The sequence below is a fragment of the Crotalus tigris genome, unplaced genomic scaffold (assembly GCF_016545835.1).
Source record: "Crotalus tigris isolate CLP2741 ecotype Arizona unplaced genomic scaffold, ASM1654583v1 scf7180000017624.2573661763:2888555, whole genome shotgun sequence".
In the NCBI taxonomy this organism is placed as follows: domain Eukaryota; kingdom Metazoa; phylum Chordata; class Lepidosauria; order Squamata; family Viperidae; genus Crotalus; species Crotalus tigris.
The window spans coordinates 1,734,562-1,752,384 of record NW_024096519.1 but is presented as its reverse complement, the minus strand read 5'-3'; the positions used below and the strand labels follow the sequence as shown (position 1 = coordinate 1,752,384).

General features: G+C 31.9%; 1 protein-coding gene across 6 annotated transcripts in view; it reads right to left on the bottom strand.

The window, feature by feature from the left end:
- Positions 1–518: 518 nt before the first annotated feature.
- Positions 519–17,823, bottom strand: part of SNX13 (sorting nexin 13) — a 137,881-nt gene continuing 120,576 nt past the window's right edge. For 5 of the 6 annotated variants that reach the window (XM_039332671.1, XM_039332644.1, XM_039332653.1 and 2 more), the window contains 7 exons: positions 17,436–17,546; positions 13,067–13,228; positions 10,012–10,083; positions 7,688–7,833; positions 5,789–5,857; positions 4,260–4,372; positions 519–3,977 (listed from right to left, as the gene is read on the bottom strand). In XM_039332671.1, the coding sequence (XP_039188605.1) occupies positions 3,730–3,977; positions 4,260–4,372; positions 5,789–5,857; positions 7,688–7,833; positions 10,012–10,083; positions 13,067–13,228; positions 17,436–17,546 (921 nt within the window). In that variant the 3' untranslated portion in view covers positions 519–3,729. The remainder of the gene's footprint in view (positions 3,978–4,259; positions 4,373–5,788; positions 5,858–7,687; positions 7,834–10,011; positions 10,084–13,066; positions 13,229–17,435; positions 17,547–17,823) is intronic. The other variant, XM_039332663.1, reaches the window with a different exon arrangement.

Here is a 17,823-nt window from a genome sequence, read left to right as displayed (position 1 = left end):
ATAAGACCCTTAGTCAGACCTATTATTGACTGACATAGCAGAATGAAAAAAATATACCTTAAACATTTTTTATAGAGACAAATGACTCATTGTCAGCTCTAAGATGAAACTGAAATAGCTGGAATGTATATAGATACCAAGCAGAGCAAGAGTCCTAGCACTCAAACCCACCACTGTGAAAAACAAAGCTTAAGAGAAAAAAAAACCTAAAAAAATCTTTGCTTATCCTTCAGAAGATAATGCATTTCAGGTCGACCACTATTTATAGCAAGTATGATTGAACTAGAGGTCCACATAAGCTTGTGTACAATATGTTTGTTCTAAATTACTATCATACTTACTACATTTGCCAAAATAAATGATTTCTAAATATAGCTAAACCACAATTTATTCTTTTTAGCAGGAATCAAAATCTCTTATTATGAGGTAGAATTTAACTGTTATTTCAAATACATTGTTGTTCCCTTATATATAGTAAATTTATTATACAAGGCAAATAAATAGGTTGAATGCAAATATTTCTTTTTAATGCTTTATTAGTGTACTTTTTCCAAGTTCATTCAATGGACAAACATAATGGGAACTCCAAATAAAAATTTTCATCTGTTCAGAACAAGAGAGACTATGACATTTCATTTTTTCCCATTCTTTGTTAAAGAAAAGCATATTGATAGAATCATTAGGCACGCAATTGACACATATTATACAATTTTATGCACATGTCACTTATACATCTTCTACAGGTTGATGTGCTCTTTAGGTTTTGCTCCTTGAAAAATCTATGCTCTTTTGAACATAGAAAAGATTTTCAAAGATTGACAAACCAGACTTTTAAAACAAGTCCTTAGATAAGCCAACACAGCAGCAATAACTGAATATTATACATTGTTAGTTAATATAGTTTACCCTTGTTCTCAAAACCTTAAAAATGTTTTTTACAATTATTCAAATACACATGCATTACATGAAAATATTGCACTGAAGTTAGAATTGAGAGCAGAGTTTATATTTTATTTTTTAAAATTATTACACTTTCTGGTAGTATTAAAATTGTTTATTTGTAGCAACACCAGAGGCAGAAGCTTGAGGATGAACTGTATGAAATATTCAACCTTACCATCCATTTTCTTAAATTAAGGCTAAATAAGTCTATTTGTTGGACAATGGCACATTTATTTTCAGAGGCTAGTCATATCATTCTCAGGCTGGATGTATGTGGATAATTATGTGCAGCAATAACCTAAATTATGTGGATTCTTTAAAGGGTATACAATGATGGGCTACAGTTCATGTAATGTCAATGTACTATAATAATTTATTAGGGCAATGTATACAACATGCTTCCTCCCCGTGGGCTCATTTTGAAACTAAATACAGATGACAAAATGCTATAGTATAGTGACTATTAACATAAAAGGCATATTATGTTTCATTAATGCAAATGTTTTATGAAATAAATTTCTAAAATCAACTACTGAGAATAATCCTATAACCTGGAAATGATATTCATGGATAAGAGATACATTCTATTTTCCTGACTGCGATTTGTCCATTTGTATTTTAGATCTGGGTAATCTACAAGGATTAATTCAAGTTAATTAATTCAAGAGAGAAATCGAAGGCAAGTTCTAATTTGTTTCCCACTGGGTTTCCTTTGTCTGATGGTCTATGTAGATTCTAGCTGCCTATCACTTTAAAAATCAACTGCCTGGAACACAAGGACATTTAGAGGTCAAATAGACCTATTGAGAGGATGCAAGTTTAAACTGCAAGAACAATTCAAAGGACCCAATATTCTTTCATTTAAAATGCAAAAAGCACCAGAATGCTAGGACCAAGTTTAACCATAGTAGTACTGATGTCCTATTTTTCTATGTAAAATAATTTTGATTTTTTTTAAAAAATAGAAAAATTTATATATTTAAATCTCATTATAATTTGTATAGTCAAACTATTTTTATCTTTTCATTAAGAAATGGGAAAAAGAGACAATCAAGAATCAGAAATGTATAAAAGAATATCTATACGAAAACTTTTAAGGTCAATTGTCATTTATATTTAGAAACATGGGCATGATAGACAGGAAAACAATATTTCATGTATTTTATCTTAAACTGTCCTGCTACCACTAAAAGGTATTACACATATAGTATACAAATCTGTAATTTTTTTTAAAAAAAACCACAATTGCAATTGAGCACATGCTCCTTATAATGAACATGTATTTTTTTTCCAGTCTGACCAGTACTAAGCAAGCTTCATATTGTTGAAGCAATGCTGCTCCTTTCACCTTTCATTTATTTTGAAGTTGCATATTATTTTCTCCTGAATGTAAATAGCAACTTCAGTTACAAGATCTCTGCAAATACAGTAGTATTTACACTCAAAAGTCAAACATTTCTTCAAAAGAAATCATGTTAATGAAAACCAAATATTTTTAATGAAAATGTTTAATATCAGAGTAGTAAATATTATAGTTTGGCTATTAGGGATTTAAACTCTTTTTTAAATAGACTATCTAATATATTATTTGAAGTTTAAATAAATAAACTGTATTTCCTTGGTAGTCTCGGGGATTCTTGAAGAAAAATAAGAAAAAAAGATGTAAATTCAAGTCCAAATAATTATTACTTCATTCATAATTAGACATTGTGGTGGAAGTAAAGAAAACAGATGAGGTATTCCATGTAGAAAAGATTTATTGAAATTTATATTCTGCAAAAAAATATTAAAAGCTGTGATAATCATATACACACTATGGTATATTCAGGAAGTTGCTATTGTTTGCAGATGACTGTTTAGGAAAGTTCATAAGACTTTCATATTATAACAATTCATTTTAGTAATTTACCAGTTGAAGTGAATGTATCAGAGTGATTTCTTTATGGTCAAATAGGGCAATTTCTTTCAAAGAAGCTTTTAACATCAAGAGCATAGTGCTTTTATTTGCCTCTCCCCCAATCTCCCAGATTATTAACAAGGAAATAAATGTATTAGCTTGATTTAATTTTAAATTGTTTTGAGCCTTCTCTTTTAAAAGTTATATGTAGCCTTGAAAGACTAAATTGAAGAATATATCAAGACCCTTAAATCTATGTTTATTTTTATTTTTTTGTATTTCTACTCTATTCCACTGAATAGTAAAATGTGAACAAAGTCTTTCTTAATAAGTTCATAAAAGTTTTCCAGATATTTAACTTATTTGGAAATATAATTTGAGAGCACAGATTTTTTTATAACCACTTGTCCACTAGATTTCTCATCATGCCAGTCCAACTTCTGCAGAACTAGGAGGTACTCATAATACAAATCAAATCACACCTGATTCTCACATTGCACAATCTCCTAGTTCCAAGCAAAGTAGTCAAGTCCTCTATTTCTACCCTAGAAGTTGAGCTTTACTTTAATTAATGGACCCAATATAGTATTTTTCATTGTTGGCAATCACAATCTATAAGATTCGGAAAAGACAGAGATTCCCACAACAGACTAGTATCCTTCTCAATGTTACACAAAGATACACCAAATCATTTAAAACACATGAATCCAGTTCATGATAATGGTTGCAATAGTGATGAAAAATGAGAAGAACCACATTTCTTATGTATGTATTAATGATCTAATATAAGATTCTAAAAGATTGGTGTGAGAATAACAACATGAGTTTTAAGCCCCAGAGAATATGCCCAGGTCTTGGGCAAATGGACACCAATTTTATAGTAGGGAGTGTCACCTTTTCTGTAAATAAGATGATTGTGTAGATTGTAGTTTATGTTTATATATCTGCATTTGCTTTGAACGTGAATGCAATTTTTTGAAGAGATCATGGAATCCATACTCTGAAAATAAGGTTTCCAAGAAGCCCTCCAGGAAAACATATGCCATTCTCTTATTTAGTTGAGTATGCTGGAACATTTCAAAGACTCGGAGAATGCCTTTTCTTGTTGTCTCAGCACCAAGGATATGCTTCAACTCATCTAGATAAACCACAAACAAACTTCAATGGAAGCTTTATCTTCATTTTTCATATATATATTAATTGAATGAACATCTGATTATAAATTATTAAAAATACCATTTAAAATGGATTCCATAAAAAGTTAAATATATTCAAGCAATATCACTTTTTTATGTAAGTATTATTTCTCAATTTGTTTATAAAATATTTATATGGAGAGAAAACAAGACTGTATTTAGTTACTACAATTGATATATATTTCCTATTTCAGTTCAAGAAGTAATTAATATATTCCACGTACCAGGCATTACTCCCAGCAGTTTTGTTTTTGCAGCAATTCGTGTTCGCATTCTGATTGCATTATCTCTGTGGGGAACAGTTTCAGCTAAAATGCCATTTGGCCAAAAGGCATCTCTAGAAGGAGACAAATCTACTTATTAAAATGACTATCGTTTTAGAATTACAATATCTAAAAATAGTGCTGTTACCAATAACATCTTGCCTATGACAGATTTGCATAAAATAAAAGCACAGCACTTGAGTGATTTTTTTTCTTGATAAATGTATATGCATTATCAGACTCTGCTTTTCAGTGATTTATTGAATTTGTAATGGCTTTGGCATCAGTGACATTATACATGTGACTGTGTTCCATACACCTTGCAAAAATCACCTTGCAAAGTGTAGCCCAATGAAATTGGGCGATATTAAGCTCAGCAATCAGTAAAACTTAGCTAGGTGGTACATACAAAATTACATACATTCTCTCCTCATTTAATGAATATGTTTCTTTCCAATGACTGGTTGTTAAGTGAATACATGACCGTAAGAAAGAAGCTGCAAAGAACATACTTGTTGCCATCTCATTCAGATAAAGCTCTGCCTTATAGCATGGTGGCTAACCTCTCTGTGGGCACACGCGCCGTCACCCCAGTCCTAGACCTTCAGCTGGGTTTTAAAAAACCTTTTTGCTTTAGGTCTCCACCACCGTGTGCAAAAAAAAAAAAAAAAAGGTTCAATCAATCAATCAACTTCTCACGGGGAAAAAAAATCTCACAAAGTTGGAACTGATTGATTGAACTTTTTAGCCTCACCCAGCCTGCCATTACCATGGCAGCCACATCCACATGGGCCACGCCCACCCAATTGGCCACACCCACCCAATGGGCTACACCCAACCGGCACCCGACAATACATAAGTGGGTTTTTGGTTGCAGTTTGGGCACTCGGTCTCTAAAAGGTTCGCCATCACTGCCCTATAGTATCCTGTGCGTGACATTTCATTTTGTGCCTTCTCACAGACCGATGAATTACTTAAACATGCTAGCTCTACCTGAGCTGCCTTTTCCAGCAGCATAGTGCTTCTCTAAAAAAACCCTGTAAATTAAAAAGGTCATCTCTGTGACTTTAACTGATAGAACCCTGTTACCAACTGTTGCTATTGCCTGAAACTGACTAGACTTTTATTATTCATTTCAACTGAAGGATTTTATTCTCAAGCACCAGAAATTTAGTGATAAATGCATACAATGTCAGAAAATGATTTTTAAATTATTATATTTGTGAATGTTGCTAATCAAGGTACTTACCAAATGAGAAGTAATTTTATAGCTATTTCATTTAATCAGAAGCAAAAACTTTGATTTTTTTTATTGCAAAGGATTTTTACACCTTTTCTTTTTATATCTATTTACAAATTAATTTACAAAGTAAATTTTTTTGTACAAGGCTAATAATATCCTAAGCCTTAGTAAGCTCTAATGAAGAAAAATTATCTTGTAACTACTAAAATTAATTTTAAGGGAATCTGACCCTCCTTTAAAGACCTACCTAAACCGTTTAACTGCATCTGCTACTTGCTCAGGAGATGTCATCCAATCAACATGATCAACTATTTTTCTGAAACAAATAAAATTCCTGAATTATTTTTTTTTTTTTGAAACAACTATTTTCGTTCATTTATCTGTATCCAAACTAAATTACTTAAGCCTGGGTCCCACTAAAATCACAAGAACACCACTAAGGTCAACTATAAATGAATCCAACCCACTTCACAATAATGAAAATACTTCTAATAAAGAACCAAAAATATAAAAATAGTGAAAAGAAGAGAACAGAAGGGGATATGCTCCATTTATATTTATCTTTGTCAAATGCATACCCTTTCTAGGTAACAAATTTATTGCTGATACAATTGCTAGAGTATTTTTATATTTTTTGCAAATATGCTGACAGAAAACATATACTTCCAGAATATAGAAATCTCCTATGAAGTCTTTGTGGCTTATTAATAATGTCATACAATTCCTGAGAATCAGAAACAGCTAATCTTGATACTTATGATGAAATTTAATTTAATGATAATTGCAATACAGATTTCCCCATTTAAGTGCAACCAGAAAGTTATGAAGATGTGACACAAATTGCTATTTTAGTTAGATAAAAAAAGACTGGAACATAATAAGAATATTTTTTTAGAAATATTTTAGAATATCATATTATGCTTCACAGAGAGCTGCTCTTGAAGAGGTTTTATGAGGTACAGCTGCTATAAAATGCAGCACTCAGATAGTAATTGATGAAGATCAATCAAGGAAAGAAGCAACCTGGAATTAAGGAAAAACTTCCTAACAGTAAGGTCAATCAGTCAGTGGAACAGGTTGTCTTCAGACCTTGTGGATGCTTCATCGCTCAAGGTTTTAAGAAGAGACTGGACAGCCACTTGTCTGAAATTATATAGGGACTCCTGCTTGAGTAGGAGGCTGGACTAGAAGTCTTCCAAGATCCTTCCGGCTCTATTATGATTGACTGATTGAATCCTAATATCTTTGGGTATCCTCAGTGCTTTGGGAATTGCACTGTTTGCCAGTTGGTTTCTGGGCACAATTAAAAGTCCTTTAAAGCCCTACAGCTCTAGACATCATTATCTGATGGAGCACCTTTTTTCTATTTTCATCTGTATGTCCAAACAGATAAAATATTATTAACTTTCTCCAGGTCTTAACTATACAAGTATATCATCTGATAGATCTTTAAAAGCAGATTTTTTAGAAGCTTCTCTACCTTTTGGAATTTCCTCCCGGCAGATATTTGGTCACCTTCACCTTTCCTTATAAGAAGAACTACTTGTTCTTCTTCAGTGGTATTACTGATGGTAGGGTTTGCAGGTGTATGACTTTTTTATTTCTTCATTTTTTCTTGTCAATTTTTATATATGTATTTAGTGTCCTTTTGAGATGTTATTTTATGTTGATACTATTAGAAGACCATTAGGAAATAATGGTATACTAAGTAACTAAGTAAAAAAAAAGAGTATGTAAAGTAGCTGCATCAATGGTAGATAGGGGCATCAAAAGCATCAAGCATAGTGAAGCTCTACCCTTGTGCATTGTACTGGTATTATATGGACAAAAAGCAAAGCTTGATTATCTTGCCATATTGACTTTTTAAAGCTTCCCATTGCAAACACTGCTGATGTAAATTATGTAGCCTGATGAAACAATTATGAAAGAGCAGGGTACTCAATCAGACAGGCAAATCCTTCCTCACCTATTCTATGCAGACCCAGCAATATGAGAAAAGCAGTTATATATTCATATCATATTCATTCCCTAATTCACAATATATCCATTTTCAAATAATTAATGTTTAAAAGCAAAAGCATAGATTTTTTGTATCTTTTCCATATAATGCACAGGTTTTTAAGAATGAGGCAATGAAAGAAAGTACTTATTTATTGTATATCCATGCATTGCTCTAATAAGCTGCTGAAGCAAATTTTTGATATTCCGTCGTAGCCACTGATTTCTCTCCTTCAGATCGAATATTTCATCCATGAGTAGCAGCATTATTTTAAGAGGTACATTGTCTTCTACCTAATAAAATATAATGGAGTACTTATTGTTAAAGGCAGATTATCTATATTAAACAACATTAAATTGCTTGTTTGTTAAAATATTTATTAATACTAGAATTCTTGTTTTCAAGCAACTATATTGGAATAGTCCAGTAATATTTATTATTCTTGCAAACAGAAATAATCCCTACTTGATCTAGCAGACAATGACACAAAGAGCAGAAAATTTTCATGTATTTTATTTCTGAAGATTCCGATGATATTGTAATACTACTGTGGCAGAATACTGTAATACTGTAATAGCAAAAGAAAAATAAATGATAGCTATTATGTGAATAATTTTACATTTATTAATAGTTCACCTATATTTTTACCAGTATGTTCTTGAAAAACTAATAAAATACAATACAATTCAAAATATATCTTGAAATTAAATGAGGGAGTTAAAAAACTTCCCTGGGTATCCCATGGATTTGCATTTATCTAGTGGAATTAATTAATTTGCCCATCATCTTTAAAAAGCACAGTACTGTGGAATATTATACACTGAATTTGCAGTATCAAAATGTTTTAAAAATGTTAGAAATTTCAGACAAATCTTTGCTAGCATTCTGATGCCCCTTTACGTATCATTTTTACAAATCTAAAAAGCATTTTTTGAATCATTCAATGCACAATGGATTGTGAAATGCTATAATACAAATCCAATACAGTAAGCACCAATCAATATGCACAATATGGTATACCATTATTCCATTACCATTATATACCATTATAATATGGTATATCATATTAGACTATATTAGATCAGTATACCATGAATTAGGGAATGAATATACCAATAATGAACCCAGAACACTGAAAATTACAGAGTTGAAAATTAATTTAAATAATGTATATAAATAAATCTAGAATATTAAAAACAACAACATGCATAAACATATAAAACATCTGAGAAGAAATAAGGAAATTTGGCAATGTCACAGTCATAGTAAGTAAACAGAAATACCAACTGGAATGCTTTGATGTGGCAAGTAAAAACAAGTGAAATATAGAACAGGTGCAGACATCTGAACCATGACAAATATATCCATAACCACTGATAATCTTGTGGATTTGTATTCTCATTAAACATACAATGTCTTTTCAATTGATTTCATATAGCTGGGATTTGGTAAAGTATGGGATCACAAAATTAAATATTCTATTGGCTAAAGTATCTTAGAAGTGATACAGAAATCATCAACTGCTGATAAGATTATAAACATCCTGAAAATACTCATTTTGTATAATCACGCAAGTGAAAATCAAAAGAAATGCTCAATCAGTTCTGCATGCCTATCACGAAGGCCTAAAGCAACTCTTCTTTTATTTTTGCACGTTTTTTGTGGATTTTATACCTGACTCAAGGATCTGTTTTGTTTTAGAAAACACAACCAAGGCTTGTGTTATTGAAGAAAAAGAATATTCCAAAATTGTAGAATTACAGGCTAAAAATTTAAGCATTTCCCCCACTGATTAAAAGGATTAGGGTTTGTCATAAATTTTTACCTGCATGCCAAATAATTAGCTAACAAATGCAAATAATCCAGATTATTATGTAGATTAATTATAACTATAATTATTCCTTAACTTTGAAGGAAGTAGAGGACCAAACTGGAAGTATCCTTAACTTCAAAATAAACAATAAATTGGTCTATTTATTTATTTATATTTATTTAATTTCTATAGTTGCCCAATTCAATAAGGGACTCTGTATTAAGTATTACCCGAATAAATTCTTTGAAATATCATTTTTTTGACTTTATCAATAGACAATAATTATTTGAAACTGAATGTTCCTTTTTTACCCAAGTTCTGAAATACAAAACATTTATTTTGCTTATTTTTTGTTTTTATATCTTATTATGTTTTGATCCAGGACACAATGCTCATACATTCAGAGTTTGTCTTTGTGAAGAAACTGCTTTGCTAAGATGGATAGCTTTGACAACTGAAAGAAATTTTCTAAGAGTCCAATATAAGACATAGGGATTTGAAGTTTAAAAAAAACCAACATTGTTTATGCACAATAAGAACTGATAAAATACTTAGATTCTAATGAAAGGTTGGATACATTTCAATAAAGAAAAAGACAATACAATCTGCTATTTTGCAATTCATTAATTCTGTTGAATTAATCAAATAATTAACTCACATTATCATCTAGGTGTGCTGAAACCCTACAGTGTTTAGGATCAACATATGTCTTCTGCATTAAAGGAGGCTCCTAAATATTCCAGACAGGGAAAACATGTTATAAAAGACAGAATCATTTACAAATACAGGGTAACAAAACGTAATTCAAAATCGTATTTTATAACACACACACACAGACACACACACAAAGAACTCTTTCTTATATATGAAGTATTTAAATCAAAGTTAAAAGAAATCACAATTTCAAATACTTTATGATTCTCTATAGTCAGATAATAAACATCTACATTTTTATACTTATTAATGTATAGTAGCATATAGAACAAATAGAATTGAATTTATAAAATACAATCTCATATAGCATAAATGACATTATACAATGGTTTTATAATTTAAATCAAGGTATAATGTAATATTGTGATCAATTACATAATATGCTTTCATTTTAGTGCAGTTTATCCCATAGTTTTTGACTTATACAAATGTAATGTGTATAGTTAATGAAACCTGTATTTGTGAATTTACAAATGTTATCTTTAGTCAATATAACAAGAAAATATATTCAATTGAAATTACTATCTCTCCCCCTTTTTATTTAAATTTATTTATTCAAATATTTAAATAATCTTTAAAAAGAAAGATGCATTCATATGTGCAGAGTAGAGGTAGGTTAGCAATGACAAGGCCAAATGGTATAAGTATATTTTATTCAGGGATAGGTAAACAATTGATGAAAGCAAGGCTACTGGGAAAAATGAAAGAAAACAAATTGCTTCAGATATTTGTCCCATCCAGAAATGTTGGTGTATATCTGAATTGTGTATATCTAGCCTGTCAAAAATCAGGCCTAAACTATCTATTTCTACACTGAATTACACAACTCAGGCACTGAATACAGAGAGCATTCCATTATTCAAGGATATGAAATTCCACAAAGACATGTTAAATGAGAATATATTATAGCAGAAAAGGAGGTCTGAAATATACCCAGGGCTTTGGACACTTTAATAGAATTTGCAGAGTTGATAATGTGTACCATTCTTACACTGTGACAAAAAATGTGAAGAAATTGCAAAGCATGCAAAGTAGAAGCTTCCATAATATCCAAGTCTAAAATTACATTTTGGATTAGAATCAAGGAGTTTTATGCAATAGTTCTATTTAAAACAAGAACACAAAAACAACTTATAACACAATTCACCTACATAATCAAAGTCTCACTAAAATTCATTTGGGGTATCAAACATAAGCAAATTTCTAAACTGAGTAATTATAAAATACCAAACAAATTTAGAAATCATATTATAATAATTGTATATGTCTACTTGTATGTTTGCAGACATGTACATAAAATACCTAAATATTATATATGTTATCTATATGTAGCACAAACATTTTGTTTTAAATAATTAAAATGTTTATAAAACATTAAAAAGTTTCAACTTAACTCAGAAGCTGTTATAACTAGGATTTAAGAAAAATGTAATTAGCAATGCTTATAATCTGGAAAGTCTGAGAATTATTTATTTATTACATTTATTTGCCGCTCAACTTGATCGAAATGAGATTTTTGCACAAAAAATTATCTGCTCCTCCTATGTAGTTCAATAGTTACTTTGAAGGTAAGCATGTTGCTCGAAAGCAATAGATATTATTTAATTAATCTGTATGCTATTTGCTCCCAACAGCACTGGATAGCTAACAATAATCGCCAAACCAAAAATATATTTATCCTCAAAAATAACAAATTTACAAATGAAATAAACCATATATCAAATCAAAATTATGCTCTAAAAAAGATATGAGATCTGCCAAATTCCATACTTCAGTCACAGCATGCTCCATGCCAGGAGTTAATCAGGTTTAACTGCTCTCCAGTTAAACCCAGAGTGGAAATGCAAACCAGTTTCCTTGAGGAAAAATGCAGATATAGGAACAGTCATGGAAAAATGCCCACTTGTCAAATGGCTTTCTTATGCAGATAGGCCATGAAGAAGCTGACCCTACTTGACCTGTCTGGATGGGCAGATAAATATAAGATACGGCAATCCTCAGATCACTATGTATGCAGGGCCTTAACAATTAGACAACCAGTACCTAATCTGTACCAGAACATGAAACTTCTGAAGCATTGGAGTTATCTATTATTGTCTGAGTAGTCAATGTAGTTGCTGAAAGCTTTTCATGGTAACCCCATGTAGAGTAATCCAAATGGAAGATGACTAGGGTATAGGTTGACTGTAAGCAAGGGCCCCCAATTCAGGAATTGTTGTAATTGCCACACAAGATGTTACTGGATCTGTGGTCCAGTATCACAATCACTTCCTTATTCCATTGGACAGCTTTTACCAAACTGGCTACCACATCCTGATGAAACTCTCAAAGCTCTTTATTCATATTATTTATGGATGTTATTTATTTATGTTGGGGAAATACCAACATTCTTTTTCATAATGGAAGAGGTCACATCGCAAATAGCAGCCACAGAGTGATGCGTCCATGACAACTGGCTATGCTTGATATCCTCCACTTCCAAACTGCATCTGCCCACTTAGCCTGGATTACTTAGATACATCAGACTCTCAATAAGTTGGGTTGGGTCCATGGTTGTCATGACAGTCTAGGCTCCTCAATTCCTCCATAAGCCTTGCCTAGCACAGGCAATTTGAAATTCTCAATGTCACTAGTTTAGGATATTCCACTGCTACCCCAGAAACTAGGCTAAGCAGCTATGGCAAAGATGTTATTATGCAACAAGGGGAATAGAATACAAGCAATAAATACAATTCCCCTTCAGGTACAACTGCATTAATAATGTTTCGTACTGGTCATCTAAGAAGATATGACTACTGATGAAAACTATTTCATTAATGAAAATAAATTACCATTGAGGATGGTTTCCTTACAGACAGATCAGATATTCAAGGGCTGCAGCTAAAACCCCAAAACTCTGAGGATTTGGTATCCTGATATTTGAGATGAAGAATGAGAGATGGATAATCAAAGTAACCCAAAACAGTACAAACTCTGTTGTTTTATATGTACATTCTTACCTTGAAAAATGATTGCTTTATATCTTGTCCCAATCTTTCTGATATTTTGCCCATGTTGTCTGACATTTTTGTCATCCCCTCTGTGAAGCTGTCAGGGATGGATTTGACAGCATTTGAAACATTTCTCATAGAGTTACGCAGTGGATTTACAAATGTGTCCACCTGAAGAGGAAAACATTTACCACGCTTGCAGAAATCTATGAGGACATGATTATAGTCATCCAATAATGCATGTTGGAAAACATCACACTATTTTGGAGACTAGTAACACAAAATTATTAATAAAAATAATACATGGTATAAATATAAAGCATTCATATTCAGTTATTTTGAATATAAAACATCTTAATCACATATTCAAAGTGAGTGTTACTGTTTCTTTTCGTCCTTTATCCAATCCTATATTCAATTCCCAAATCTACATTTGGACAGCAAATTTCTTAGGACAAAATGTGGTTTTTGCTATGCTACTTAGCAAAGTACTTCAACTGATGCTAAATAACAACCATAGTTGGAAGCCAATGAGTTCTCTATAGATGCTTCCATTTGTCTCTTTCACCAGAAACCTTCCATAACTCACAGCCTCCTTAACAGATGATTTAATTTTTTTTTATAAAGGACTGTTATGGAAAGCTGGGAGAAAATTAAAAGGAAAATTGTGAATAATAAAACTTATTAGCCTATTAGCTCTCATATAACAACTATTGGGAAAAGAAAAATTTTAATGCAGGCAAATGCTGTACTATATTTATATGTTACTTTGAGATCCTGCAAGATAATATCCATGTAGTAATAAGTAATGGCAGATCTATAAACAAAAGTTTGGTATGGAGGGAAGCAAAATATAATTTTAGAATTAACTTCTCATAGTTTGCCATTGCCTGTTTTATCTCTCATGCAAGATGTCCATAATATAATAATCATAATAATAATTGGACACCACTTAGAAAATGTGTGCATTGACAAAATTTCCATCTAGCAATTACAAAAGGAACATTTGAATTGGATGCTTGGACTGGTATGTATTCTAGGCTGATATATTACTACAGTCTAGGTTCTGGAGAAAAACTTCACGCATATGAAGGTTAATGTCAGCTAAAGTAGGGACAGCTATGAGTTCACAATATTGTGCATATAACAACAACTGCCTATTCTAGGTTCTTGGGAAGGACTCAATAATGCAAAATCCATTCTAAACATCAAGTTGACTATAAGAAGGCATCATTAAAACTTTATGCTGCCCAACTCTCAACAACTTTGGATAATTCCTAACAATCTAATAAAAAAAATTACAATAAAAATCAATAAAAATTAAAAGATAGTTAAGAGATAAAAAACATGATAAAGCAAGGAGTCTCTCTCTCTCCCTCCCTCCCTCCCTCCTTCTCCTTCCAGAGGGAAGCACTGCTACAGAGGAGGTATGCTTCCAAGGCCTCGATAAATGACATTGTTTAATTAAAGGAAACCAGAGTATACCAATCCTGCAAAATATAATTGGTTGGGCCGATGTTACTGGAGACAAGTGCTCCTTCAAGTAAGCAGATTCTATGCCATGTGTTATGACATTGGATGAATTTTTCAGAATACAATTAAATCTGAATGCTAATGTTAGAATTATCTGATGTTTATAGTAAAGCATAATATTTATTATTTATCTGCAGGTATTCTGTTCAGTTCTGCATTTCATTTTCAAATATCTAGAACCCACTGATTCCCTTGATTTGTTCATTTATGAAATTACTCTGCCACTCAAAATATGGAAAAGAGTGACCACATTTCCAAATGTAAAAATACATTAGTTATATTAGCAGTCTACTCTAGACAACAGGAATAAGATTTTCTAAACCATACAGCTTGTGGACAAGACATAGTAGTTAAAATAAATGGAAGTATATTGTATTCAGGTAATCCTGACTTACAACACTTTGCTTAACAGAATTATAATAGCCTTGGAAAGGGTGGCCTGAAAGGTGCTTCTGGCCACTTTGTTACAGCCCATATGGCCAAATAATCATGATCTGGATGACTGACAATCTGTTAGTACTTAGAACTGATTGCCAAGTGTTCATGATCATATCACCACCATTTGCAATCTTCTCTGCTGATTTCCTCAGAAAGTCAACAGGGAAGCCAGCAGGAAAGATTGCAAGCTGTGGCTGCTTGCTAAAGGATTCCCTCTTGTCTCTGGGGGATGGACAACACCCCTCTCCTTCTGAGGGAACTGAACTCATTCGGCAGGGTGCAAAAATGGAACCGAAATCCTGAAGATTTCATATCTATTCTTGCATTCCGCCAAAGGAATTCTATTCATGCATGGAAAGAAGCTGTATATTTTGGCAGGCAGCTCTTTCAACCAGCCCCTGAGATATAAAAGAGTTGAAATCTAAGCAGAAGCAGTCAATGCAGTAAAGTAAGGAGTGCAGAGAGTCTCAGGTGGGTGGGGAGGCCCTGGAAGAGCCTATGTGGACCACATTCAAAAGATTTTTTCTCTTTATTCGGGGGCTGCTTGCATTTTGACAGCAAGCATTTTCAGCTCCTGAGTGGAACCTTGAAGGGTATACCCCATCCTCTGCAACTCCCTGTCCTCCTTACATGGGATTCTGTCAGCTTAACTGCATAATGACCACAATTCAGAATGCTGAGATTGTGGTTGCTAAGCAAAGAAATCATATGGAGAGTCACATGATAGCTCACTTAATGACTGCTTCACTCAGTGACAACATTTTAGTCCCAATTGTGGTAACAAGTTGAGGACAACCTATATTCAAGTACTTGCAAGAAAAATATATCAGGCTTTAAAAATACAGTATAAAACAGCATAAAATACACATTAAAGCTAGCCAATTTGAAAGAAGATTTAGATCTAGTTTTCCAAATGGAAATTTTCAAAAATTCTGCAGACTACATACTTTGTTTTGATTAGATGATTCATGATATGCTTTTTTTCTCTGGGACAATTAAGCCAAGTCAACACAGGTAATTTAGTTCAGTTATTGCAGTGAGATCTAAGTGGGCTGTCAATGACTATCCAAAAACTACAATTGATCCAAATATATTAAGTGACTGTAAAATTAAATTAAAATACGCTGTCCATCTTTTAATCTACAAAATTATTTTATGTGCCAACTTGCATTTATCAAACTACAAGCAGCCAAGAAGTAGAACATCTGAAAGATATTTTTTTTTTGCCATATGTGCTTCCCATATGGAAGTTTTGCTGTGAATGTTTCTAACTTTTTGAGTTAATTTAAATAAAGACAAGAAATAAAGAGATATTCCAATTAGGGCACATAACTTTAGACAAGCCTTCTATAAATCAGAAAGCAAATGAAAATGATTTTTATTTGTGCAAAAATGTTGATGCTTAAAAAGTTGCTGGTTTGTTAAATTTTATGGCTAACTACTCTGAACATCTTTTAAATTAACAGATATAATAAACTAATTGAAACATTATATTTATGAAATTTGTGAAATATCTGGAATGAATCTTTAAAAATATTACTTTTGTTACAATTTTAAGCTGAAGCTTACCATTTTTGAAAGACATAGGAAAATTTTGCAAGGTATTCCTCAGCCTACTCTCAAAGGAAAGTTGATCTCTTCTTGTTCAAGTAAAGATAGTGTGGAGTGATAACACAACATTAATTTTATTGCTTAATTCCATAAAAGTTTTAAGAAGAATCAAATAACTTAGTTTATTGGAAGCTACTGTTACTGAAATATTTTTTAGAACTGCTATTAATTAAATCTTCAATTAAATTTGAAATATTGCCTTTTATACATTTTATTAAAAAGAATGGTCATAGCAAAAAAAAAAAAAAAGATACCTGTGCAAAAAACCTGCAAAGGAATTTAGTTTTATCTCAACTGCTGAATGATCAGTTTTGATAAGGACTGTATGAGAAAAAAAACTGTGCTTTAATTCCTTGATGTGAAACAGCCTCAAAAAGCAATTTCAGTGGGAGACATGCATTCTCTCTTTAAAGCAGGCAAATGGAAACTATAAAGCAAGTGATGCCTGAAATGATCAGCAGCTTTAAAGGTAGATCAAAGGACAGAAATCTTAACATGTTTAAAAACACTACATAAAATTTTAGAATAAACTTCTACATATTTCTTCAAAAGAAAACGTTCTCACTACAAAGATTCTGTATCAAAAAAATTGTTCTCTGAGAATAATTCAATGGTTCTATTTCAATGGTTCTATTCTTATTTGCAGTCTGTATTTATACAAAGTAACAAATTCATACATTAACTGTGTCATATTGGTTAAAGGACTACATCATAGAGTTTTGATGAAATGAAAACAGACTAAATTATTTATTCTTTGAAAAGTTCTGATTGCTAAGTTATAATATATACATCTTACCTTCCGAGCAAAATCCCCCTTCTCTTTATTGTATGCCTTGTTTTCCAAGAAATCATACACATAGTGTGCTAAAGACGGATAAGCTTTCATCACTTCGGGTGTTAACAAAAGCTAGTAGGTAAAACATGCAAATTACATTAAGAAAAATAAACATTTTGCTCTGAAATTAAAACAATGCATATATATATAAAACTTCCAATTTTATGCGGGAGAAAACCCGAACAACCAAAGACCTACATATATATATATATATGATTTATATATATAAAAATTAAAGTACCAATACTGTGTTGCCCAAAGTCCTACCCAACTGTAGTCAATTACTGAATTATTGTTGAACAATTTTAGCTATCCCATTCAACTCCCCATGGCCAAAACTCCATATTAA